Source organism: Emys orbicularis, chromosome 6, assembly GCF_028017835.1.
Source record: "Emys orbicularis isolate rEmyOrb1 chromosome 6, rEmyOrb1.hap1, whole genome shotgun sequence".
NCBI lineage: Eukaryota > Metazoa > Chordata > Testudines > Emydidae > Emys > Emys orbicularis.
The window spans coordinates 50974944-51000550 of record NC_088688.1 but is presented as its reverse complement, the minus strand read 5'-3'; the positions used below and the strand labels follow the sequence as shown (position 1 = coordinate 51000550).

The 25607-nt window shown below is 39.3% G+C and overlaps 1 protein-coding gene across 1 annotated transcript in view; it reads right to left on the bottom strand.

Annotated features, from left to right (window-relative positions):
• Positions 1 to 25607, bottom strand: part of RASGRF2 (Ras protein specific guanine nucleotide releasing factor 2) — a 206388-nt gene that overhangs the window by 137479 nt on the left and 43302 nt on the right. The window contains exons 2-9 of the mRNA XM_065406010.1: positions 18341 to 18447; positions 12181 to 12328; positions 11179 to 11268; positions 8812 to 9065; positions 6985 to 7064; positions 6289 to 6482; positions 4176 to 4285; positions 1927 to 2045 (exon numbers count right to left, since the gene is read on the bottom strand). Of these exons, the coding sequence (XP_065262082.1) occupies positions 1927 to 2045; positions 4176 to 4285; positions 6289 to 6482; positions 6985 to 7064; positions 8812 to 9065; positions 11179 to 11268; positions 12181 to 12328; positions 18341 to 18447 (1102 nt within the window). The remainder of the gene's footprint in view (positions 1 to 1926; positions 2046 to 4175; positions 4286 to 6288; positions 6483 to 6984; positions 7065 to 8811; positions 9066 to 11178; positions 11269 to 12180; positions 12329 to 18340; positions 18448 to 25607) is intronic.

Here is a 25607-nt window from a genome sequence, read left to right as displayed (position 1 = left end):
ATACACCAAAATATTGTAAGTACACTAAAGAATAACATGGTTTATACAGTATAATTAATTCACACAATACTTAGACTAGTGTCAGTCGAGGAAGTTCATGTCTCGCAACTGTTTTTGGCACTAGATACAATGAAAGATACAACTTCTTGTCCAATATATTTTGTTTAATATTTTTCTTGCAGACACTTCCCTAATTTACATACACAGCATTTTAGAGAGGCAGGCTGGGTGAGGCAATATCTTTTATTGGACCAGCTTCTATTGGTAAGAGAGACAAGCTCTCGAGCTTATACAGAGCTCTTCTTCTGCCAGACCTGAAGCTTGTCTCTCTCATCAACAGAAGTTGGTACAATAAAATATATTCCCTCACCCACCTTGTCTCTAATATCCTGGGACCAACAGCATAGAATTATGCCAAACATCCATATTTAATTATGAAAAATCCTTCCAAAACCTTCACAGATTTCAGAGTGACTGTTGTAATAAGAATCTTTATGTTATTATCCCTATTTCCTTGGTAAGGCCATATATTATAAAGACACTATACATTAGATTTCCAGAATTTTATTAAACACACACACATACACACACACACACACACAGAGAGAGAGAGAGCAATATTCAAAGGGCTTATGTGCTTTTCACAGCTGTCAAATTTAGTTCTAAAACATCTAATGTGAGTTCACACCTCAGGCCACCGGTCTTAATTTTAAAGGATGCACCTAAATTGCATTCTCAGGTTTCCCTGAATATCATTCTTTTTGGACTACAAAGAAGCTTATGCATATGAAAAGCCAAAAATCCTGCACTACAGATGTCTAGGTCAGCATAAAGATCTGCTTGCTTGGTGCTAATGATTCAGAGATAATCACTTACAAATATTTAGTTGTTTAACAAAAAATAAGTTTCATTTACCAATTTTTTCTTGAGTTTCTTTTAATATCATTGGCTTATCATTAATATAAGATCCACTATGCTGATAATTCCAACCTGATGCCAACATTTTCCATAAAAGATGCCATATTAAAGTTTTATTTTCATCAAAATTATGTGGAATTTTACCATTAGGTCCATCATTACTATATATGAACCTCAAAGGAAACTCTTTCCAAAAATAATAATACAAAGGATGCAGTGTCTCTCTCTCATGATGCAAATTGCTACGTACAAGTGAATCTGCACTCTTATGCAGTATGCTGATTCTTCACAGTTTCTTTTTGCAGGAACGTTTCTGCCATGTACACTGAGCTTTTACTGTAGCCCAAAATGGTATTCTGTGAAACAAAATGCTTGTCCTCACAAACTCAAACACATATATAATGTCGTCATGCTCTAATATCTGTTCTCGGCCATTTGTCAGTGAAGTATTCATCTAGCAGCAAAGGTTATCAAGAAATTAAATTATAGCATTTTGAGCTGTTCCCGAAGCACAAATGAAAAATGGGAACAGTAGACAGCTGTTTTCATTCCTCACAATCTCTCCACCATTTGACAAAGCTTCAAGTACTTCTAGCTTCTCTTGTGTTTTTGTCTGAATGTTGGCATCATCTGAGATTGCAACATCAATTGGCCAGACAGACCTGTTCTCCGTGGAGCTGTAGATAATTTCTGGTCCATTGAAGATGATAGTCCAGTCTGTATGTACGCTACTTTCCCATGGGTGCTTTACTATTATTGTGTTGCTGTTTTTCATGGCCCCTGAAAAAAACAGCACAGAAGTGGGGCTCAACTGTAGCCCAAAACTATTTGTCATGGGGCAACCTGTCACTTATCGTATGTGGACAACATCAGCCTTGTGATGTTGGGCACCAGCAGTGTCATCTTCCCAATGATGCCAACATTAATTCTGCTGTTCTAATATACATTTTTCATTATTATATATATATATATATATACACACACACATATATTAAGAAAAAGCCTTACCTTGACGTATAAAAGTTTGGCTGGTATCTAGTAATATATCACAACCTTCTACTATCATTCTTTCTATGGCTAAATTTTTCCGGATATTTTCTGTGTCACTCACTTCATCATGCATCACCCTGTCAGGCACAGTACAAAGAGGATTTTTAATTCCCTGAAATGTATTTTGCAATATTAATATATATTGCTATCAAAGTAAATGTAAAAATAGCTAGCTTCCCCAAAAATTCACCTCAAGAACTGTCACACTTTGGTATTTGATACAAGCTGCTGGTCAACATAAAGTAGTAATAAAAGTAGCTGCTAACAAGAAAAATAAGTTTTACAACCCTTGCTCCAACCTCCTCTCTTCATTCATAGATTCATTCCAGTCCAGGTACTCTACTTTCAACACTTCTGAAACTGCTCTCGCCAAAGTCTTGAATGACCGCATCTTGGCCAAGTCTCATTAATGCTACCTACTTGAGCTTTCTTCAGCTGCTAAGACCAACTTTCTTGCCCATCAGATCAGGCCACCCTCCTACTGTAGGCACTCCATTGGCCCTCTCTACCTATTCAATTTAGGTCACCTTGTCCGTGACTTCAAGGTCTTCCACAACTCTGCTCCAATTTGTATCTCGGATCTTCTCTCATGGACCATTTTGCACCCTTTATTTACTCCAACAATGCCAGACGCAATGCCTTATTTGTTTCCTTCTCCCACCCTGCTCCCTATACCTTTTCCCTATGTATAGAGGCTCCAATTCAGGATTGCACTTTGGCACATGCTTAAGTGCTGTGCTGAACAGTGATGCTTTCCTGAATCGGAGCCAGAATGCCCTCCCTCCTCCAGTCTGGCAAATCACCACCCTCTGAGCATCCAAACTTCTTGTAAACACATCCAAACACTTCTAAACCTCTGCAAAGCCCACAAACACCAATCCGCATAAAATGTCCTCCCCATTGGAGCTTTTACTAATCTAGAAGATGAAGCACTAAGGACAATAGGGTTGGTAGATAGCTGCTTGGGAGTTCTTCTATTATATTCTATATAGGTTTTTATACCATTCTCATCACTGTGGTATCTGAGAACCTTCCAGCAGTGCATTAAGTGATGTGACTAAATCTGTCTCAAGTGTTTTGTTCTTGTGATAGGCACTGCCTGCCCTGATAGTAGAGGAGGAGCAACAGCCTGAGCTCCTAATGTTGGCTGCCTAGTGAGTAGCTGGTGGGAGTGAACTCTTCACCTGAGGCATGGGATGAAGCAGAGTCTGCTGCTGCCACCACAGACCTAGCCATAAGAGATTCTTCTGCCTATCCTGAAATGGGAGGGGAACTCTGCTTCTGTTCAAATGGCCTTAAGACAGGGCTATTTGAGTGCTCCATGAGGAGCTGAAGGCATATGCCTGAGTCTGAGGCAGAATATAAGTTGAAGAAAACTCAGGAGCCAGGCTGTAGATGGAGTTCAGTTGGGTAGAGAGAAAAAAATCATGGAAGCCAGTGGGGTGGTCTCTCTACCTAGTAAATGGGAACAGCAAAAGAAAACCCATTGGCCCACACTGATGTCCAGTGAGTAGGAGCTGACAGTTTCCACATGTGAAACAAACTCTTCTTACAGCTAAAAAACTGCTTTGACTGGAAAATAGTGGCATTGTCACATGGGGAAATTCAGGAAAATTCATAATTTAGACTTTGTGCACTTTAGCCATGTATATAGCAGAAAGCTGTGTTCCCTAGAGAAAATGGCAAAATGTACCCCCAGATTTATGCAGAGAGGCAGTTATGAAAGTCTCAGGCTGCAGTGGAAGAGATTCACTTTGCAAAGATCTCAAGGGAGCAGTAATTCTGAAAATATATACAAGCAGTGGATCTAAAATATTTGGGATACATGGACCCTTTTAGCTGCCATCACATCAAAGCACATGGCAAAATTGATATTTTCATTAATATTTATAAAAATTACTCAAATTTAGAACTGAGAAGTTTGCAAGACCCTGATCACTTCTGTTATTATTAATTATGAAATTGTTATTTTTGTTAAATATGGAAAAAACATACTTTTTTTTTTTAGTTAAAGACAAATGCCTCACTCATACCTAAGGCTGGGCAACTGTCATGGAAAAAAATCCAGCAAAAATCTTAGCTTTGCCTTGGCAAAAAAAAAGCCAAATTTTTAATTTAAAAAAATTAAAAAGGAGAAAATAATTATTTGTTTCTTTATTTCAGAGCTTTCCTTTCAAGCTTAGTATATATATGGAACAAAATCTTACCTTGAAAGTTCTTCTAGTTTAGATTTAGCAAATTCAAGGCTCTTTCTTTCCACGTGTTCATGGGGTGTGTGAGCCAGAAGTTCATGAAGAGTTATAATATATCTAGGAATCTTAAACAAATTAAATATAGTATCAGTATTTTTAAGATAAACAATAATACCAATTGATCTCTGAAATTCTACCAGATTAGTCAACCCACTGACAATATCCATGTCCCTGCTCAGTTAGAATCTTAAAGTTCTCTACCAATTCAAGATGGAATGCTGAGTATAGGAAAAATCCTCAAAAAAAAATCATGAATTGGTCAGTCTATTTTTTTTATTAATTTCCAATAATACAAGTGCCTTTATATATATTCTAGTATAGATTTCTTATGTTGGGTATGATTTTTTCAGTTTGAACAAATTAAGGTTTCTGAGGTCACCAGTTTCTATTTATCATGTTTAGGACCCTACCAAATTCACGGCCATGAAAAACGCATCACAGATTGTGAAATCTGGTCTCCCCTGGGAAATCCGGCTATTGTGGAGGGGGGTCACAGTATTGCCACCCTTACTTCTGTGCTGCCTTGAGCTGGGCGGCCGGAGAGCAGTGGTTGCTGGCCAGGCACCCAGCACTGAAGGCCACATCACCACCAGCACCAGCACCAGCACAGAAGTGAGGATGGCATGGTATGGGGGAGTTGTCACTTTGGGGGGGGGGGCAGGGCCAGCCTTACATGTAAGCAACCACCTAAGATGCCGGGGTTGGTCGGGGGGGGGGCAGGGGGGACGACCTGTGGTCATCCCCTCCACACACACACACACAGCCAGCCCAAAGCCCCTTTAGCCCCCGAGCACTGGGGAGGAACAGGGCTGGGGGTGCCCTGACTGGGGGCTCCTATTGTGTGCCGGGCTCCAGCTGCTAGTCCCAACCAGGCTGTGGAGGGATTGGACTTCCTTTTCCCCAGCACGGGCCGCTCCTGGGGCTAGGTTAGACCCACTGCCACTGGCAGAAGGGAGGGTGGCAATACCATGCCACCCTCACTTCTGCACTGCTGCTGGCGGCAGCGCTGCCTTCAGAGATGGGTGGCTGGAGAGCAGCAGCTGAAAATCAGACTAATTTAAAGTGTTTCAGAAACTGGGGCTCCCAAAATCCCTCGTCACTTTTGGAAATTTAGGCCTTAGGCAATGGGGCATGCCTTCCTTTCACATTCCATACATCCAAAATTCATAAGCAGAGAGGTTGCAAATCTGCATATTATATACAAATAAAGCAATCAATAATTAAGATAACATCCCCTTTATGGATCACCAGCTGTTTTAGTCAATTCAGCAGAATAAATTTACAACATTTAAAAACAAGAGCTCACCAAAGGCAAATGAGAATGCTACAGGTGCTAACAGAAGTAAATCCTTTGGGCAGATGTGGCTATTAACTAGCATGATTACACAAATGTCAGTATTTTTATATCAGCAACACTTTCTTTTGAAAAACTATATAAACTATGTCAAATGTAATTGCTGTAAAACAGCCAGACTGGTGGTTTATAGAACCTTGCAGACAGATGAAAATAATTCATCCAGACAGATCAAGACATGTTAGCAGAAGTACAATACACTTTTTAAAGTCGTTTGGGATAGATTCTTCGCCACACTTAGCAGAAGTTGATCACTGAAGAGCAGGTGGTCCTGTCAGGAAGCTAATAACTCCTCCTCCTTGATTATCTGCCTGGTCCCAGCACTAGCTCGAATTACAGCAGCCTTGGAGCTGCTCTAACTTGCACCAGCTGGTGTGTGGCTCCCTACCGACCTCTTCATGCTGTTGGAGCAGATCAAGGTAGAGGATCTGCTTCTCCATTTTTATTTATTTTATTTTGACACAATTCCTCCTCCCACATTCCTCTTTCCAAGTGCAAGATCCTGAATACAATGGAACCAGTGTAGTTTTGAAACTATCACTCCACATGCAAACAATATCAGAATAATAATGTGATAAACAAATGACTAAATTAATTTTCATTCAAGTATTTTTAATTAAGCAATTAGTTACCTTCAACAGATCTTAATTTTTGCAACAATAAATGATGCAAATGAATTTTACAAATGTACAATCACAAAAATGTAGAGACTACCTGAAACATAGGGTAAGTAAGGAATGTTTCCAGCATTCGCCCTTCACATGCTGGGTTGGCTTCATATTGCTTCAAGAGTTTGTCAAAATCTCTGTTTTGCTTACAGTTTGCCAGTACTTGTAGACTGTACTGATGATTCCGAACAAATTCTTGATAAATGTTCAGCATTGGCAGCAAAATATCAAATAAGTCAGCTAGAAAAAAAAATCAAGACAACTCTTTTTTCTGGTTATCCATCTCTTACACAAAAAATTCTGTCAGCTCTACAGAAGCAGCATTACTATGATCAGCTCTATTTCCATTATATTCATAAAGTCATACAAACTTTGGTCCCCTCTCCTGACAAAGCATCACCATTTTAACCATATAGTAGCCACAGAATGATAATGGAAAGTTCAGGGACTATGCCGAAACTAATCTTTGGGCAGAGGCTGACCCAAGAGAGTCCTCCCAAAGGCTGACCTCAAAAGGAGCCCTCATACCTCTGAAGGGCCCTGCTATTCCTCACAAAAAATACTAACAAATTGACACCCACAATTTTCCTCAAGCCATAATAATCATATACAATTATATGTATAGAGTTAGTTCTGTAAATGTATAGTATATAAAAGGGACAATTAATTTTTTTAAAAGTCACCCAATGGTGAAAAGTGCCATGAAAATCTCATTGTCTGAATACAAGTAATAGTAACTTACCTAAAATTAAAGTAGGCCAATTAGCTATTCTTGCTTTTAATCCTTGATGAAATATTTCATGAAGAAACATTATAGTTTCACTGAAAAAGAAGTATTGAAAGAATAAAAAATTCAAACCTTATTTTCTAACTAATAGTTCACTAAAAAAAAAATCCTTTCCGATTAGTACTTTTGCACTAGGTGCCGTAACAATATTATGGAAATCAACATTTCTATATCAATATATTGCATCTATTTTTAGTATTTAATAACTAAAAATTCAACTTTTTTTAGGTACAGTTCTACATCATTATAAAAACACCTATAGCAGATTACAGAGATATGTATTCCAAATGTTTAGCTATTTTATTAAAATTGTTTATTAAATAAAAAATTCCACATACTTTATTGAGCAGGTGTACCAACTGAAGGAATATTTTGGACAATGCATTATGTTAACTTAAACACAGCAGTAAGACATAGAAAGCCATATTGAGCTTTATTGTAGTTTTTCAACTCTACATGGTGCCAGCATACCGTATTGCTTTTTTCTTCAGTGTGAGCTTTAAAACTGTCCATCTTATGAGGTCAATGACAATATAACTCACTAGAGCTATTTATGTGATAATGCATTTTGGTCTTGAAAGGAAACCTTACAGGGCACATTAAAAAAACTGCTCATAATTAAGACTTCCTCCTCTGAATTTAGCTGTTTGACTTGCAGACATTAGGGAGGAAACATTCAGAACAAGGAAATCAGCATGAAAGATCAAGTAGTATGGCCTGTGCATGTTTCAAAGGTCCCAGAACAGCACTTGGTTCTCAGAATTAACAAAGTCAGAAAGCTAGGTTACTAACTAACCAATAGTTGGAGTACTATGCAGTACTGCCTCAACTGTTTCAAACTTGGAGTAGCTCACTGATCATAGCCATTCTCATGCACTTTAATAAATGCCTTACAAGACACCAAGATTGCATCTATAATGAGAGGCATACACCCAACCCCACTCCTCATTCATTTTGACTATCTGCCCATTTTTCATGCACTTGTTTGTCACCATAGTATCTGGGTGCTATTGTATCAAGCTGCCTGGTGCAAAGAATCATTCTTCCTTATAGGGAAAGCTGATCTGGAGAGACAGGCAAGTGAGAAAGAAGGTCTTTAGGCAGGACAAAAGAAAATAAGAACAAAATTCAGCATGCCCATCCCTAAGATCTACCAGGACCACGTGAATGCACTAAGCTTTGTCTTGCTTTCTTGAGAAAAAGAAGGAAAGGAGAGAGAAGTTTCTTCCCCAGTGCATTGTGAAGAGACAGTTATACTTTCCTCCTCCAGCAGAGGAAAAAGTAGAATGCGTGGCTGCAGAGAGGTCAAAAGATATAATTTAAAACAGGGGGAGAGATCATACTCTGACTTACACCCAGGGGCTCTATGGTTATTGCCACCCCAAGCACGGCAGTCAGGCGGCTTTCAGCGGCACATCTGCGGGCAGTCCGCTGGCCACACGGATTCGGCGGCATGCCTGCGGGAGGTCCGCCGGTGCCACGCCTTCAGCGTCCCCGCCGCTGAATTACCGCCAAAGCCGCGGGACCGGCGGACCTCCCACAGGCATGCCGCCGAAGGCAGCCTGACGGCCGCCCTCACAGCAACCGGCAGGCCGCCCCCCGTGGCTTGCCGCCCCAGGCACATACTTGCTGCGCTGGTGCCTGGAGCCGCCCCTGCTTACACCCCAGGAAACATTATTTACTTCAGTGAGGTTGAATAAAAGTCAGGACAAAATGTTATCCACCAACTTTACTACTGTAAAATTGAAGCACAATGGGATGAAGTAGACAAAAATCAAATACCTGTTGAGGAAAATGCTACTAACATCATCGTGACTAATAGGTGGTTTCTTTGAACTTGCAGCCATTCTTAAGGGCCTGAGAAAACAGTTTACAAGAACGTAAAGATGGTGCACATATTCAGATTCAGCCTCGACCATGTTAAAAACTATCTGGTTTCTCTTTCTCATGCTTTCTGCATGTGGAGAACAAATATAATCTTGGACAATTGTCTTCCATTTTCTTCTGCACAACCAGCCTCGCATAAAGCTCTGAACCTAAAATTGATCAAATACAGAAGAACAAGGAGAGTAATGAGAAGCACTTTCAAAAAGTTAACAACAAACAAAGAAATTAAGCCAGTTTTCCATCATGGCAAGAACTGTTTGTATCACATATATCTTCATTTCAAAATATATGAATATGCTGTGCAGACTCCCTTGTTAATTGCCAAGGCCTCGCATTCTCTAATGATTTACTGCTCTATAATTGCCATGCATGCACATTTTAAAGATATCCATTTATTAGAGCAAATACTATAGTTGTTCAGTAAAATTTGCTATTAGAAATTAGATTGGAAAAGTATCACAGATATATACTGGTACCTTTTAACCAAAGCTCAGGTGCCATATCCTTGTATATGTTATTTCTATCAATGCATTTTTCTCTTTCCCCTGGTTTTATGTTGTTTCAGTCTCTCTTTGGTCAGTTCTCATCTTGTTATTTGCCTAACTTGCACCGTAAACTTCTCATGGAAGGGAACCTGGGGCAGTTTTTGATCTTGGTGACACTGAAGTAATGCCAATAAAGTTGCCTTGTTTTCTTATTTGTATGTATAGCACATACACATCTATATGGAGCTATATAAATAACTATTGCCTACTACCACAGACCAACCCTGACTACACTACTACCAGAGAAAAAGGCAAGCTTTTGTCACTCTTAAAAAGCATCTCTGAGATGTGAAAATCTCCACTGAATGCAGCAGAAAGCCAAGATAAAAGTGGATTTGATTTAGTGAGAGAAGATCTAATTCTGGCCATCTTAAAGGACATATTTAGACTTTAGAGTCAGTTCCTGTCCTGACCCCAATATGCAGTTACACCTTCTTCCAAGGAAAATCTAAAACCTCATATGGGAACATGTTACTTTCAAGAAATTAGTTTAAAAATAAACCCAATTTAATACAACTATCAAGATGTGTATTTACTGAGCAACTGTATGACCTTACTGTAGAAAAGCAGTAGTCTCTCTGTACTTAAGGTTGTGGCTAGCTTTCATTATAAAAGCCCGTTCATGTAGCAAGGGAAACCCAGACACAGTGGCACCAACTCACAGTCAGTCCAGAATGACTCCTGGACCACCACATCCAGAAAGGCTGAGTGAAAACCCAAGAACATGGTCATAACACAAAGGATGTATCATTAATGGGTATGGTAAGTACATGAGTCAACATTTCAAACTATAATTTACATTTGTGTGTGTGTCTGTAAAATTTTGCATATGCAACCCCCAAAGGCACATTTCCAGAGCAGTTACCTGCATGCATAGGAAATGATACTAAAAACTCCTCATGCACTTGTTGCATATGCAGGGCCGTAGCAACAAAGAACGTGGCCCCCTCCGAACGGTGGCCCCCTCCGAACATATGTCCGGGCGGGGCCCCTTACAATGCAGAAACTGGAATGCGGTATTTATTTTGCCACTTTTAGGGGCCCCCTTCCTTGCGGGGCCCCCTCCGGTCAGAGGGTACGGAGGGCGCTCGCTATGCCTCTGTGCATATGCTAAGTTTACAAGGTCCAAATAAAGACTGGATTGAGGCCCTTTTGAATGTTGGTCTACAGCATCCTGAAGATATTACAACCAAAAAGATCAAGCTGAAAACTAATATCAAACTGTTTTCTGAATTTCCAAAAGTGGTGCATTATTTGCAGTAATGAGATATAAGCTGAAGTGTATTTTTGCTACCAAACGACTCTCTTCAAAATCATGTTCTGTAAGAACTGCACAAATGGTGGATAAAGTAGTCACATATTTCTTCACCAACAAGGAAATAGCCTATTGCTTGAGTCCAAATGTTCCTAACCACTCTAAAGTCATGACAATATTAGATCTATGTAACTAGTTTGTGACAAAAATGATCATGTACAGACAAAGATTACCCTATTAAGTAGTATGTAACTAAATATTCTGCTTTCATACAACGGAAATGTTAAAAGCTGCTGTAACTTAACTGGTTTAGATACAGACAGGGTGAAATGAACAGCTTTACACTTGAGTATAGCAAACAAGGAAACAATCAATGAAAGCAAAACTAATTGTTTAGTAAAACACATACAGGTGCGTTTATCTCCATTTTCTCCCTCCAAGCAGGGTACATGACAGTTTTACCTTTTTAATTTTTTTTATATCTGGATCCTCATCTTCCTGGTTGCCTTGATAAGGTCGCATTCGTTCCTTAGTTTTATTGAGAGCTACAATCTGACAAAATAACAATACCATTAATGTTTTCTTCAAGATTTTAGAAATGTTCAGTTACGGTATTTATTATGTAGCACTTCATTCTCTTTGAAGGATCTTCTGGGGGCTTCTTACACCTGTACAACATTACAAACATCCTTCTGGGTGAGGAGGCCTGGACACAGCTCTCTCTGGAAACAAACAGTGATGCTCCTGCTCCAGCCAGAGGAAACATAAATAGCATGAGGAGGTGCTTCCTCCTCCAGAGACTCAGTGCTTCTTCCAGACTCTACAACCTCAGGAGATAAGGTGTAAATTTTTAATGGTGAGAGTAATTAACCATTGGCCACAATGGATTCTCCATCGCTAACAATTTTTTAATGAAGATTGAATGTTTTTCTAAAAGATATGCACTAGGAATTATTTTTGGGAAATTCTCTGACCTGTGTTATACAAGAGGTTAAACTAGATGATCACAATGGTCCCTTCTGACCTTAGAATCTATGAAAATCCCTTATCCAATCAAGCATTATTTTATATGAATGGACTACACTGATATAGATTACAATACTGAATCACAAAAAAATTAAGCCAGAGAAAAATGTGTTGAGGATCAAACAAATGCTTTTCAACTGCATTTTGTTAAGACACAGTAAATAATATGAATAGCAGAATCCAAATCACAAAGTGATGGGTCTTTTAAAATACTCTGCCAATAAGGCAACTGAATAAGCTAAATAATCACTAAATAATTAACTTTAAAAGGAAAGTTCTGACCTAGTGTTTTTAATGGGACTATTGAGTATTTTCCTTACTGATCTATTATAGGTCCACAAAGATTACAAGAATGGGAACATTATGCAATAGAGGTAACAAAGTAATTAAAATATACTAAATCATTGACACTTTAGTAATGTGATTGCATGCAAATACCTCAGATTTTAGTCTTTCAATTTCCGTGTCTTGATCTTCAAGTTGATGTCGAAGCTGATTGGCTGCAATCTTTTCTGTCTCTACAATTTGAACTAGATGAATGTACTTCTGCATTAAGACCTCTCTCTCAATCAGAATGTCTGAGTAACTAGGGAGAAAAATATTAATTAGTAAATAAGCCAAATGCTGACTTCCATATCTTCTTACATAATATGAGTAAAAGAACCTTACAATATTGTGTTTCTTTTGCTTAATATATAATTCATAGTTTAATCATAAAGCAGCCAAATCTCTAATGTGTAATTATATTTTAACATTCTGTATTTTTACACAAGGTGTATGTATCATCATTACTGCAGGTTTCTGTTAGCCCCATCAGAGAGGGAGGTAATCTCAGAGTCATTTATCTGAGCTCCTTATATTCAGAACAAGCCCAGGAACTTTATTAATTTTTTTTCATTAAATTCTTTGTTTTTTATCTTCTGCTTATCAGTATTTGGCATTAATTCCAGGACTATTTTTATCCATCTGTACCTATCACTCTGGTAACATGCCCTTAATCATGAAGGAGTTTTTTCCCCCATATTTATTGTAGTTATCAAATAATTTGGTTTTGGTTTTTAATATTTTGTTCTTAATCATGTTTGAGATATCAATAGAATCTTTTAAAAAACTAATCCAGAAATTATGCCATGATTGTTTTTTCTTTAACTCCTTTGTTAGTAGTTTATTCCTGCTCCATATTATTTTCTGTCAAGGGACTGTATCTCTATGCCAGACCTTATGTCATGACCAGAACAGTTACTGGCAGTACCATACTCGTCTTCTGGGTAAAAAGAATATGAATTTTCATGGTGTCATGTTTTCAAATCAGTCTTCCTACACAAGCTCTTCACGTGACTGTTTTTTTCCCCATGTGATTCAACCTCACTTAAATAGGTACTAGAGATGTGCAGAAAGCTTGATTCTGCAAGGTGCTGTGCACTCTGGCCTTGATCCAGCAAAGTACTTAGGTTTGGTCTACACTTAAGAATTAAATCAGCATAGCTACATCAGTCAGTGTGGAAAAAACCAAACCTCTGACCAACATAGCTATGCTTACAAAAACCCCAGTGTAGATATAGCTATGCCAATGGAAGAGTGCTTCCCTTGAGTAGCTAACTTCATTCAGGGACATGGTATTCCTGCACCGACAGAAACCTCCTTCTCTTGGTGTAGGCTGTCTCTACATGGCTATGCCAACATAGGTTCCATATGGTAGAAACAATCCCTACATATGTGCTTGGCTTTCAATATGTGAATAGTCCCACTGAAGTCAATGAGAGCATTGGTGCTTAAAGTAAAGCACTTGCTTAAATATTTTGCCGAATCATAGCCAGACTGCACAAAATCTTGAACAAGTGAGCACTAAATCTTTAGTATGTGTTGTTCTACTTGACTGTGATTTATTTCTGTCTATGAACTCTCACTCAAAATGCTGAGCACTGAATTCCTTCCACTCTTATGTCTGCAAAGGGCGTGGGATAGAAAGGGCAGTACCAAGTTATTTTGACTAAATGTCTTCTAATGTTTAAACTTCTCTTATTTTGCAACAATCATTTAATAATGAATACTTTTTCTTAGTTTATTTTGGGACTTGATATAAAAAGAAAAATTTAAAATATGCATATTCTCTGACTTTGCTCTTTTTTATATATTTATTAATTGTCAATTCAATAAAAATTAATGGAGTCATGTACTGGAGGGCGCCAACACTGAATATGGCTATTAAATTAAATTGCTGACCTGGAAAAAAGCTCATATTTAAATTAACTGGAGGGCGTTCCCAAAGCCATCATAAAACAAGATTTTTTTCTCTTAATGGATTATGAAAAGGATTTAAAATGTTGAAACTTCCCTTTACAGTGTTTATTTTTATCATTTAATTATTGTAATCATCATCATCATAATAGTATAACAATAACCACCCATCCAAACAGCTCTGGGCTTTTTTCAATAATTAATATCACAATATATGGATCATCATATTGTATTCCTGGGGAAATCAATCAAGAAACATCCTATATATTATTAGTGGAATGAACAATAGTTGAAATGAGATACACCCATTAAAAATAATCTGTATTAGTGCACCTATTTTTCAGTTTTCAAGAATTTATTTTGCAGACTCTAGAGTAGTCAGTCTTCTTCTTAAGTGTCAAAAGGCATCTGTGGCAGTTAAAAGTGTCTGAAATAGAAGCAATAACTAAGACCCCAATTCTCTCTCCCTTACAATTATGTGAATCAGAAGGAATTACATTGATAAAAAGCTCATGTAAGTGAGAGGAAAATTAAGCCCTGATCCTTTTTTCTCCTCCCATGTTTAATGACAACTGTGTTTATGTTATATGTAAGAAAAAAAAGGGGGATTAACCTGAACAATGGAAAGAATAGCTTTAGGGCACTCAAACATATAGGGGGATAAGTAAAAAGCCCCTATTTTCTATTTTTTCCCTTTCATAAAGTTTTACTGTTGAATTTGTTCAATTAAGAATTAAAGAAAATTAAGTTTCTCATCAGCTCAAAGTTATGTTAAATGGCAGAGCAAAGCAACACTGTTCGCAGCTGCTATGGTCACAATCCATATAGATTACAGAGTTGGATTATAAAATGTGATTTTTTTTTTTTTTTGGTTTATCTGCTAACTCTCCCTCCTTTAGAAGAATGCCTAGAAAAACTTTATCTTGCATGAATAATTATGTACATCCCACAGTGAGCTATATGTCAGTCTAGACTTCCACTACCCTCCTGTAAGGCATGCTCCATTAAGGAACAAGGACTTAACTATATAGCCCGTTAAAAAGGACTGAAAATTCTTTGCTCCTTTGAAGTGTACTTATGATGCTTCTCCTATTTACTGGCTAGGGTTGTAAGAAATGATGGCACCAATTTCCAAACCAGGCAACATTTCCTTCACCATCAAAATTAAAGATATGGGGACTCTCCATCTGGTTTCTCCTAAAACATACCCACAGTGGAGTATGAACAGGCTTTTCTCCCTTTCCCCTCATTAAGTGATCAGGGAAAGAAAAGTTTTAGGCCCCTAGAACAATCCTCCCTCCCCTTCTTTCCAAGAAGGCCTTCTAAATTAAAGCTGAGTCCTAGGTTCTGTTAAGAGAGGGAGAAACTAAAAAGGGGTGGAGTGGGGGAGGTTCATGATTTATTCTGAAGTTCCATATGCAAACATGAAACTCCAAGTAAATCTAATGTATCTGAATCCCTAGCAAAAAGAACCTGCTGGATTTGGTTCCAAACTCCTGTGGTATTGCCCACCCCAAAAGGCATGAGTCAGACCTCCAAAAATCGTAAGGATTTTTTTAGATGATCTCACGTTTGGTTTGTCTTTTGATATTTCTATCTGCTTCCTTCCCATACCCAATGTGTAATAAAGTTGCCAGCTCTTCAAAGTTTATTTAGCAAGGTGATTTCTACAGCTATGCTGGCTGGTTACTAAGCACTACGTTATTCCCAGCCAACAGATTGCTCCATAATACTTCCAGCACAGAGAAGAGAAGTAAAATCAGAGGTCAGAGAGGACCTGGCTCAGGAGGGAGCTGGAGGCAAGCAGGAACAGGAGGCTGAAGGGAGCAAGTTATCTGATACTTACACTGTGCTGATGTGCCATTAATTAACAACCTATATATCCAAAAATCCTCATTAAAAAGAAAGTGATGTCAACATGTTGAAGCAGGAGCAGGAGGCCAGGCAGTTTAGGAGCTGGGACTGAAGGGTTGAGAACTGGGCTGGGAAGCAACTGGTGGTTGGCAAAGGGGCTAGTGGTAGCTGCCTCTAGTGGACATTCAAGAGTGGCCTGCAAACAGTGGGGCAATGGGCCTGAATGAGACTACAGGTGCCACATAAAAGGACAGGACTGTGGCCAAGGGATTTGCAGGCCAGTGTGTGATTGTCTCTGGAAAGGGGTGGCCTCGAGCGAGTATCCCTGCACTAAACTAGAGGAGCCCCACCTTCATGCTCTGGGACTGAACCATCCTTGGGGCTGAACTGGGACTTGTGTTTATCAACTTTTTATGTGACTTGGAGCCATCATACCTAGGAAAAGTGTAATGTTTATTCCAGGCAACCGTAGTAATGCATCTTTTGTTACTCATCATATTCAGTGTTATGGGGGACCCTCCAAGGTCTAGAGTTTGAGGGGCCTAAAGCTTGGAGCACCTAAGGGGCTTGCCTCTGAGAGTATGGTATACCCAGCACACTACCAGGCATTTAGGACTGGTGTACCAAAGGGCTCACAGTGACACCCTGGGGGTGTAGGGCAGGAGTCAGTTACAATTCTGTGCTGGTGTGTCATTAATTAACAACTCATATATCAAAAAAATCCTCATTAAAAAGAAGCTGATATCAAAGTATTGAACTGTGAAGTTACAGGGAGGCAAAGAATTTATACAACAAGCTGCACCCATCTCACTTCGTTTTACTCTTCTGGCTTGGAAACCTATACAAGAAAAGTGAATGTGTAACTTTCCTGGAAAAGCAGCTTTACATTTTAAGAGCAGCAATTTTATACTTTTATAATATGATATAGAATGACAGAACTGAATAAAATTACTGAATCCCTGAAAAGTTCTCCAGCAAATAAAGAGATTTGATAAGACACCTGATAAATGTGATTTAGATGGAAGGACAGGCTAGATCAAGATAGGGATGGGGGCAACATTGTCTTTATGGGGTCCATGTAAAACCTATTGATAGTGAAAACCTGTGTTTAGGCCACAGTTGGAGGCCAAAGTTCAAACCCTGATTTAAAAAACAAGAGAAAATGAGTTTGGCGGTCTCAGCCTAATCCCTACCCAATATATTGGTTTTCTGACCCTTATATTGTAGACCAGTGGCGGAAACCTGCCTTTTTTAACCCCACGCAGGCCTAGATTGTCTGTTCCCTCTCATGTGTAGGAGTTCCCTCATTTCTACCCAGATCAGCTCCCCTGACTCAGAGCACTGTGCTGAGTTGCTGCAGAACAAGCACCCCTTCTAAGAACAACTCTCCCTTTTCTCTTTGGTGCTACCCTGTATAGTGTGCAGTGGCTCTGGTGCACCATCTCCTTCCCCTGCAAGAATGGTTCCTCTTGCAATCTTTGGGTTCCTGCTTCTCAGGCCCTGATTCAATTTCTTTAGGTTCCTCCTCAGGGTTCAAGAGGACCCCTGAACCACATATCCTCCACAAGTGGGAGGTAAGGGAAAAGAGGGGCTGGGATCATAACCCCTCTTACCCATATCACACATCAAAAAGCCTGGCTCGAGTGGAGCCAGGACCCTCTACATCATCATCAAATAATTGTAAATTAAAACTCGTGCTCATTTTTTAGTGCAAGAGCAAAACCATTTCCATTTATGCATTTACATGGTTTGGATCCTGAGCAACTTAGAGACTGCTGCCCTCTCGGTGCATTACCATAGCTGTTCAGATTAACTGTGATTGCTGAAATGAGGGACGGACCTGGAGGAAAGGCATTTCAGCAAAGGGCCTTCATTTCTACAGCTCAATTCCCAAAACCTGAGTTGGCTGACTTTCACATTATGCTGTAATCCTCACCTTCCTCACCCAGGCCCTTTCTGAGGAAAGGGGTACTGGATGGTAGAAAGTCATAATGCAGTCAAGTGACGGTCTACAAGCCTTTCATTTTTTTCACACTGGAAAGTGTTTTGGATTTAAATTTTGTGACTGGCATTTTATTTATTGAAATGTATTTATTATATAAATATACTTTAGTCTCCTCATTTTTGTACCCTCGTATCTGAAGGCATTTTGTGAGTCACTCACTATCTCATTTCTATGGCTACAGAACACTTATTTCTGATTTGCAAGTAACTGACCAAGCAGCTCTTACATTTAAAATAAATTAATGCCTAAGTATTTTGCCCTAAGAAAACATGTTCTTTGAAACTAATTTTGTCTAGAGCACTGACTGTTTGTGATGCAAAACACATGTGCCTTTAACAATTTGTATCTATCCAGTGAAACTCACCTGGGGAATGCAAGTATACATTTGCCTAAAATAAATTACTTTCTTTTTAGAGAGAGTGTATTTAGATTAAAAATCTCTACCATCTTCTTAAGAATAAAAAGTGGAGTTTAGAATAAATTAAGAGGCCGGTTTCATACCTAGCTTGGTGGATAGCTTCTACCCATTCATCTCCATCACTTTCTTCCTCACAACGGAGCTCCAGTGGCTTCTGCCCTTCGTGGCCAAAGACAACAGTAAAGAAGTACTGCAAATTTTAAGGGGCAAAAACATTGTTTTAAAAATACTGCTAAGTAAAACACAGGCATAACATACAACAAAATATTATGAATTCTGATACAACCCAAAATATTACACACTGCTAAGGATTCAGTTTCAACTGATGAAAGCCATAAAATGCAAAGCTGAAGTTTAACCTATATTCTTAATTTTCTCCATTGTATATTGGTATAGCAGCTTTCATGATACTTATGATAACTCATTGTTCTAAAGCTTCCAAATAGAAGACATCACAGAATAATTCTTTTAGCAGCTGCAATACTTGGGTACAATAGGGTGACTTAAGGATGGCGTCTTTGTAGTTCATTCTTTGCATATTTTTTTTTACCTTAGGTCAATTTCTTTTATTTTTCTCAAATGCTACTTTAGAAAAGACCTCTCCTGTGGGTATGAGTGACAGTTGAAAACAATTTTCAGACCAAGTACTATCAAACAAACCTTCAAACCTCCTCTACATGTATAATACACAAGGAGCAGAAAGTTTAGTTTATTCCTTCACTATTCTGACTATTCTTTGCTGTCTCTGTGTGTTTGTGTGCATAATAAAATTTCATGGATTGAGGAGAAAAGGCTCTTTATTCATTCCACACACGGTAGTTGAAAATGAAACGGAGGGACAGTTTGGTAAGGAACAACACAGATAACTGTCATATTACTCTGGCTCATTGCTGAAACTGGTTTTCAAAGCCTCACGGAGACGCAGAGCCCCTCGATGTGCTCTTCTTATTGCCCTGGTGACTGGCTGCTCAAAATTGGCTACCAGGCAATCCGCCTCAACCCTCCACCCCGGCGGAAACTTTTCTCCCTTTGTTTCACAGATATTATGGTGCACACAGCAGGCAGCAATAACAATGGGGATAATGTTTTCCCTGAGGTCTAATCTAGTAAGCAAACAGTGCCAGCAACCTTTTAAACATCCAAAGGCACATTCCACCACCATTCTGCACTTGCTCAGTCTATGGTTGAACCGGTTCTTACTGCTGTCCAGGCTGCTGGTGTACGGCTTCATGAACCATGGGAGCAAGGGGTAGGCTGCGTCTCCCAGGATCACGATTGGTATTTCAACATCACCAATGGTTATTTTGCAGTCTGGAAAGACAGTTCCTGCTTGCAGATTTCTGAACAGACCTGTGTTCCTAAAGATGCGTGCATCACGCACCTTTCCCGACCATCCCACGTTGATGTCAGTGAAACGGCCCCTGTGATCCGCTAGCGCTTGCAACACCATTGAGATGTATCCCTTTTGGTTTATGTACTCTTTGGTAAAGTGGTCTGTTGCCAAGATAGGGATATGCATTCCATTTATCACCCCACCACAGTTAGAGAACCCCAGCGCAGCAAAACATCCACAATGTCCTGCACGTTTCCCAAAGTCACTATCCTTCTTAGCAGAAGTCTGTTAATCGCCCTGAAAACTTGGATCACAACAGATTCCACGGTAGATTTACTCACTCCAAATTGATGCCTCACTGACCGGTAGCAGTCTGGCATTGCAAGCTTCCACAGCGCTATCACCACTCGCTTCTCCACTGTCAGAGCAGCTCTCATTTCAGTATTGCTGCATTTCAGAGCTGGGGAAAGCTCCTCACACAGTTCCTGGAAAGTGGCCTTACTCTTTCGAAAGTTCTGCAGCCAGGCTTGTCATCCCATAGCTGCATACCAATGCAGTCCCACCAATCAGTGCCTGTTTCCTGGGCCCAGAAACGGTGCTCAACCATGTCAAGGTAATGTGTGACTGTTGCCAGCAACTGTGAATTGCTCCACTCTATGTTTTCCAGCAGGGCTGCGTGCATGCATCACATTGTTCTGCGCGGCGGCTCCTGTATCGGCTGTGTAAATATTGCAAGATAAGGGGCGAGCTGTTTGTAATGCTCACAACAGTGTACAGCTGAGCGGGGCCCATGCTTATCGTGCTATGGGGTCCACACAGGTAACCCAGGCTTATGAAAAAAGGCATGAAAAAGGCTTGGTTTGTTTGCCGTTGGTTTCAGGGAGGGAGGGAGGTAAGTGCATCATTGGAGGCTAATGCCATGTTCCCATAACCACCCATACCAATGTTTTGGTCCCATAAGGCACTGCAAGCCCAACCTAAAATTCTATTTGGCTACATGCACTGTGGAATAGCTACCCACAGTGCAGTTCTCCGTGCGTCGATGCAAGCCCTGCTAGTGAGGATGCACTCTGATGACACAATTAGCGTAGTGTGGACACACAAGATCGACTTGTTTAAATTGGAGGCTCCATGGTGACTTACATAAAGTCGACTTAACTTTGTAGTGTAGACATGGCCTTAGTGAAGTTGATGGGAGTTGTGAGTGAAGGACTTCAGGATAGGGCACTGAGCAGTCAGCTGTTATAAAATGATTCTTCTCGGATAGGTGCAAAGTATGAGGAGAGAAAATGCTCTCCCCACTAAATGTAACTACATCTGTATCTGGAGTCTAACGGTAAACTCCAAGGTCATTCTAATCAGCAGTGAGACATCTAACTCAGCTTCCTGTGGGTCCACCAGCCATTGTTACAAATAGTAACCCTGCAGTGATGTCAACACACATTTTACTTTGTGTCAAGTTCATAACTCAGCTGCAATGATAATACAAGAAATCCTCTGAGGAAAGTGCAATTTCTAAAATCATCAAGAAAATATAAAGTACATCTTCAGAGTTAATGGTTGTTTTAAAACAGAAAGATCAAGGAATGCATCAAGAAGAAGAGAAGATCAGAAATACATACACAAACAATATCTACAATCATGTGTAGAAAGACTTTCTCAAGTCAATATTTAAATCTAATTTCTAATTGCAAATGGGAGGGAAAGATTGTCCATGAGACAGTTTCCCTGTTAAAATGATTCATTTTATGAAAAATATTGACAATCGTCAAAATTAGATGTACTACTATATAACTATTATGAGTCAGTAGGTGCTGCTTCTTTAGTAATGAGTAAACTACAAAGTAGACCCTATGAATTAGAATATATATATACACACTACATCCAACTGCCTTTATACTAGTGCATATACTGGGATATTTGATTTCATTTTAATTAACATCAGGTAGACTACATACCATCTGACCACGGAAAGGTATACATAAAAAGGAAGTTATTTCTTTAGGAATTAGATTATTAGTTGAACTTTAAGTTCCTAAATCCTATATAAACGATGTTTCATATAGAAGTCTTTGGACACATAAATTAGCAACAGACAAGTAAAAATCATAGGAACAAGCTAAAGTAGAAAGATTCACATTTAATAGAGTTCACAATGAAAGTCAAGGCTCATAGCTATTGAATTTTCAGAGATAAACCACTCCAAGCTCTGAAAAGGGTCAATACATCATTTAAAGGACAATCCTATAAAACCATGGTCTTTCAACAATGCTTACCACTTAAATGTGAGTACCACGTAGGGTAAGAAACATTTAATGAGTTGTGGAAGGACCCACTTAAAAGAGCATTAGATAAGATCCTTTTTATGACACAATGCAGTTAAAATAATCTTTAAAAGGTAGAAAACAATTGCACTAACAACACAGAGATTTAACTATTTATTTCATATTTTGTACAGAATTACTAGGCTACGTGATGTGTATGTATTTTTAAATCAATCTGACCTATGTGTCTTTATGAGTTCTTGGTTTCTACCATGTTTCATAAAGATGGAAAATCAAATATAAAACGAGAATAAATATATAGATCTGTACAAGTATTAATTTACTTTCTAGGTATAATTGAAGTAGGAGAGAGAGAGGAGAGTTGATTTCACAGCCCTCGCTATATTTTCTTGTAAGGTCAGATAACCCAGCCCTCACTCAAACAAAACTTGTAGTGATTTCAATGGAAATTTTGTCTTGGGATTTGGATGAGATAGATTTTAGAAGCATTAAGTTACTATGGTGATGAGCATGATATAAATGCCTTGGTAGACTAAGAAAATGACAGACTAGAAGTTTGATTCAGTTCCTATCGAAGTCGACGTTAAATTCCCATTGACTTCAACTGGAGCAGGACTGAGCTCTTGGTGGGTATGGCTGGCACAGAAAACTGAAGATTTTAGGAAGTTATTAAAGATTCACTTGCTTTTTTAAAAAGTTGTGAACATATTTATTGCTCTGCAACACCATTGGCAAGTCATATATCTTACCGTAAGTGGATACTTCACACACAAACTAATATTTAAAAATAGGGTTCACCTCTCAACACATATATGCAAAAGCACCATAATATATTTTTTAAAAAAATCCTGAAGTAATCCTTGGACTTCAAACATTTTGATAAATGTTACTTATTTATCAAAGGCATTTGTTACAAACAAGCTAGAAAAGAAGATAGTAGCTGTGACACATTCCTGGATTTTCAACATCATGGTGTGTGTGTGATTGCTCATATATAAATAATAGTAGTACTATTGCTCAAGTCTTCTAAGTAGCAGTTCAATTTCCACATCATTTTGATTTAGACAGTAGTAATAAAAAACCCCACATTTCAGTAAACATGCCGTTTGTGACTGAGAGTAAATATTTATGACCTTGTGGACAGATTTATATCAGCTACCATCATTTTTATCTGTTAGTCTAACAGACAGGCATTTATATTTTTAGGATTAGGCATCTGGGTCAGTTAGATTATTTTTATTATTGTTTCTACTGAAAGTATGTAATGAAGACTTGTAGAAGGCTAAAGATTAAATAAAAATTCTGTACTTTATACATATATCAAAAGATTCAGTCATTCCTTTTTAAGCTGTTCTTTCAGTATTCAAATGGATGGATTTACAAAGATGATAAGCATTGATTTTAACATATACAACTCTTGTAGAAAAGTTGTTTTTAAGTGTATCTGCAAAGAGAGGGAAAAATAGAACTCATCTTATTAGCAGCACACTATTAAAAAAATAAGTCAATAGAAAGAACAGTGTGATCAAGTTGGAGAAAGATCATCATCCTCTATTTCAGAAAGTGTTAAATAAAACTATTATATTATCTCTTCCACTGGTGCCTAACTCCAACTAGTCTCAATTTCTTTTTAAACTGGAAAGGAAGCTGTGCTTAACTGTGGGATGTGGAGAACATCTGCTGGGCCTGCCTGGTTAGAAATTACTGGAACAGGATTAGGAAGATGATTAAAAATGACTCTGCATGAACAATCAGCTGTCACTGATGAATCTAGGATTCTGCTGGGCTTCCTGTAAAAGCAGTTTACACTATAAGATTACATTAATTTTGTCTTTTTAAGAACTGCTAGACTACTAGTTACCACTCACTGGAAGAAGAACACATCAAAATTTGCAATAATTGTTTGAAAAAATAAGGCTTATGTTAGACTGGAGAAGTTTATGTATGCTGTATGACAAAAACTAGACAACTGTAATATACTGAGGTATGGCTCCCCATCATACAAACTCCCTGTCACAGCATGGCTAGCCTCTTTCAGAGGGAGTGGGGTCCAATGCACCTGGGGGCCCAATAATCTGCTGCCCAACTAGGCATAAAGGCACCTGCACTTTATAAACAGGGAGACAGCTGCTGGTGATTGCTGGCAGGTGCCTACAGACACTGCAAGGAATAAGAAGGCTCCTGAAGGACCCTGACTCAGCAGCAAGGAAAGCCTGTGGAGAAGTCTGGGCAAAAAGTGCTGGGAAAGCAGGAAGACAGACCCTCATGGAGGAGGGGCTGTACCCAGCTTGGGAATGGAGCCAGAAGAAGTGAATTTTAAAGACAGGACAGACCTGCAGGTAGGAGGAGTTGAGCCCAGTGAAACTGGAATGAAGATTATGTAAGTCTGAGTTCTATTTTGAAAGATGTTGTGCAGGACTTAATAAATTTGACCCAAGAAGGGCAATTTTTTTTTAAAACATCTGGACTGTGTAGTCTCTTAAAAGGCCCTGACTTAAGGGGAAACTGAGGCAGACTTCAGCAGAGCCACATGTGGCCAAAAGGAGGTGCTGCAGGGGCGGTACAACTGTTGATGCTCTCTTTTTATTAATTATTACTATTTGTATTACTGTAGTGCCTAGGAGACTGGTCCATGGACCAGGACCCCATTGTGCTAGGTGCTGTTCAAAACACAGAACAAAAAGATGATCCCTACCCCACATATTTTCTTATCTAAGTATAAGACAAGATACATTAAATGTCTACAGACAGATAGGGGAGTGTAAGGAAACAAAAAGACAATATTGGTCAGTATCCTAGAGAGTGATCTCTGTACACCAGCAGCCTAACTGTTGAGTGTTTTTTAGGCATAACAGCAAAGGGGAGATTTGAGAAGTGATTTGAAGGAGGATAATGAGACAGCTTCACAGATGTTTATAGGGAGCATCCCCCAAGAGTGAGAGGTACCATAGGAAAAAGCACGAATGTGCTTGTTTGAAAATTTAACAAGTGACCAATGAAGGCCGGAATCATGGGCTGATCAGAGATGAGCATCAACAGTTTAATAACAATGACAGATGATAGGTAGGGTGGGGATTGGCCACAAAGAGCTTTGAAGTGACTATAAGCAGATTATGGTTGATGCAATAGAAAAGGAGGAGTGCCAATGATGAGGCTGAAAGAGGGGAGTGACATGGTCAAAATTATGGGCTATGGAAATGATTTTTGTAGAAGCTTTCTGAATGGATACGAATAGGGCAAGATTGCATTGTCGAGGCCAGAGAAAAGATGTTGGGGGTAACCAGACTCAAGATAATGAGAGCGTGGACAAGAGTTTTAGCTGCATGTATGGATAAGAGAGGCTGTATCTTAGAGATTTTATGCAAAAAGAATCAGCAAGATTTAGACATGTCCTGGACATGAGGACCTAGAGAACACCTGAGTTGATGAAGTCCAGGTTACAGGTCTGAGTGACTGGAAGGATGGTGGCAGGTGAACCCCCACTTTGGGGAGGCTAGCCCACTGGCCTTGCCCCTTTGGCCTGAGGCCCTGCCCTCATGCCCCTCCTCCATCCTGCAGCTGGAATCCCAAGCCCCTGGACAGCAGTGCAGATATGGATATAAATTTTGTATCCGTGCAGGGCTCTGATGGTAACAGCTGGGCGGGCAGCTGTGAGGAACCGCGGCACGGATCCCTCACCTGCCCTGGGTGGGGACCTTGGGTGGGCAAGAACACTGGATGGGGGGCTGCTTG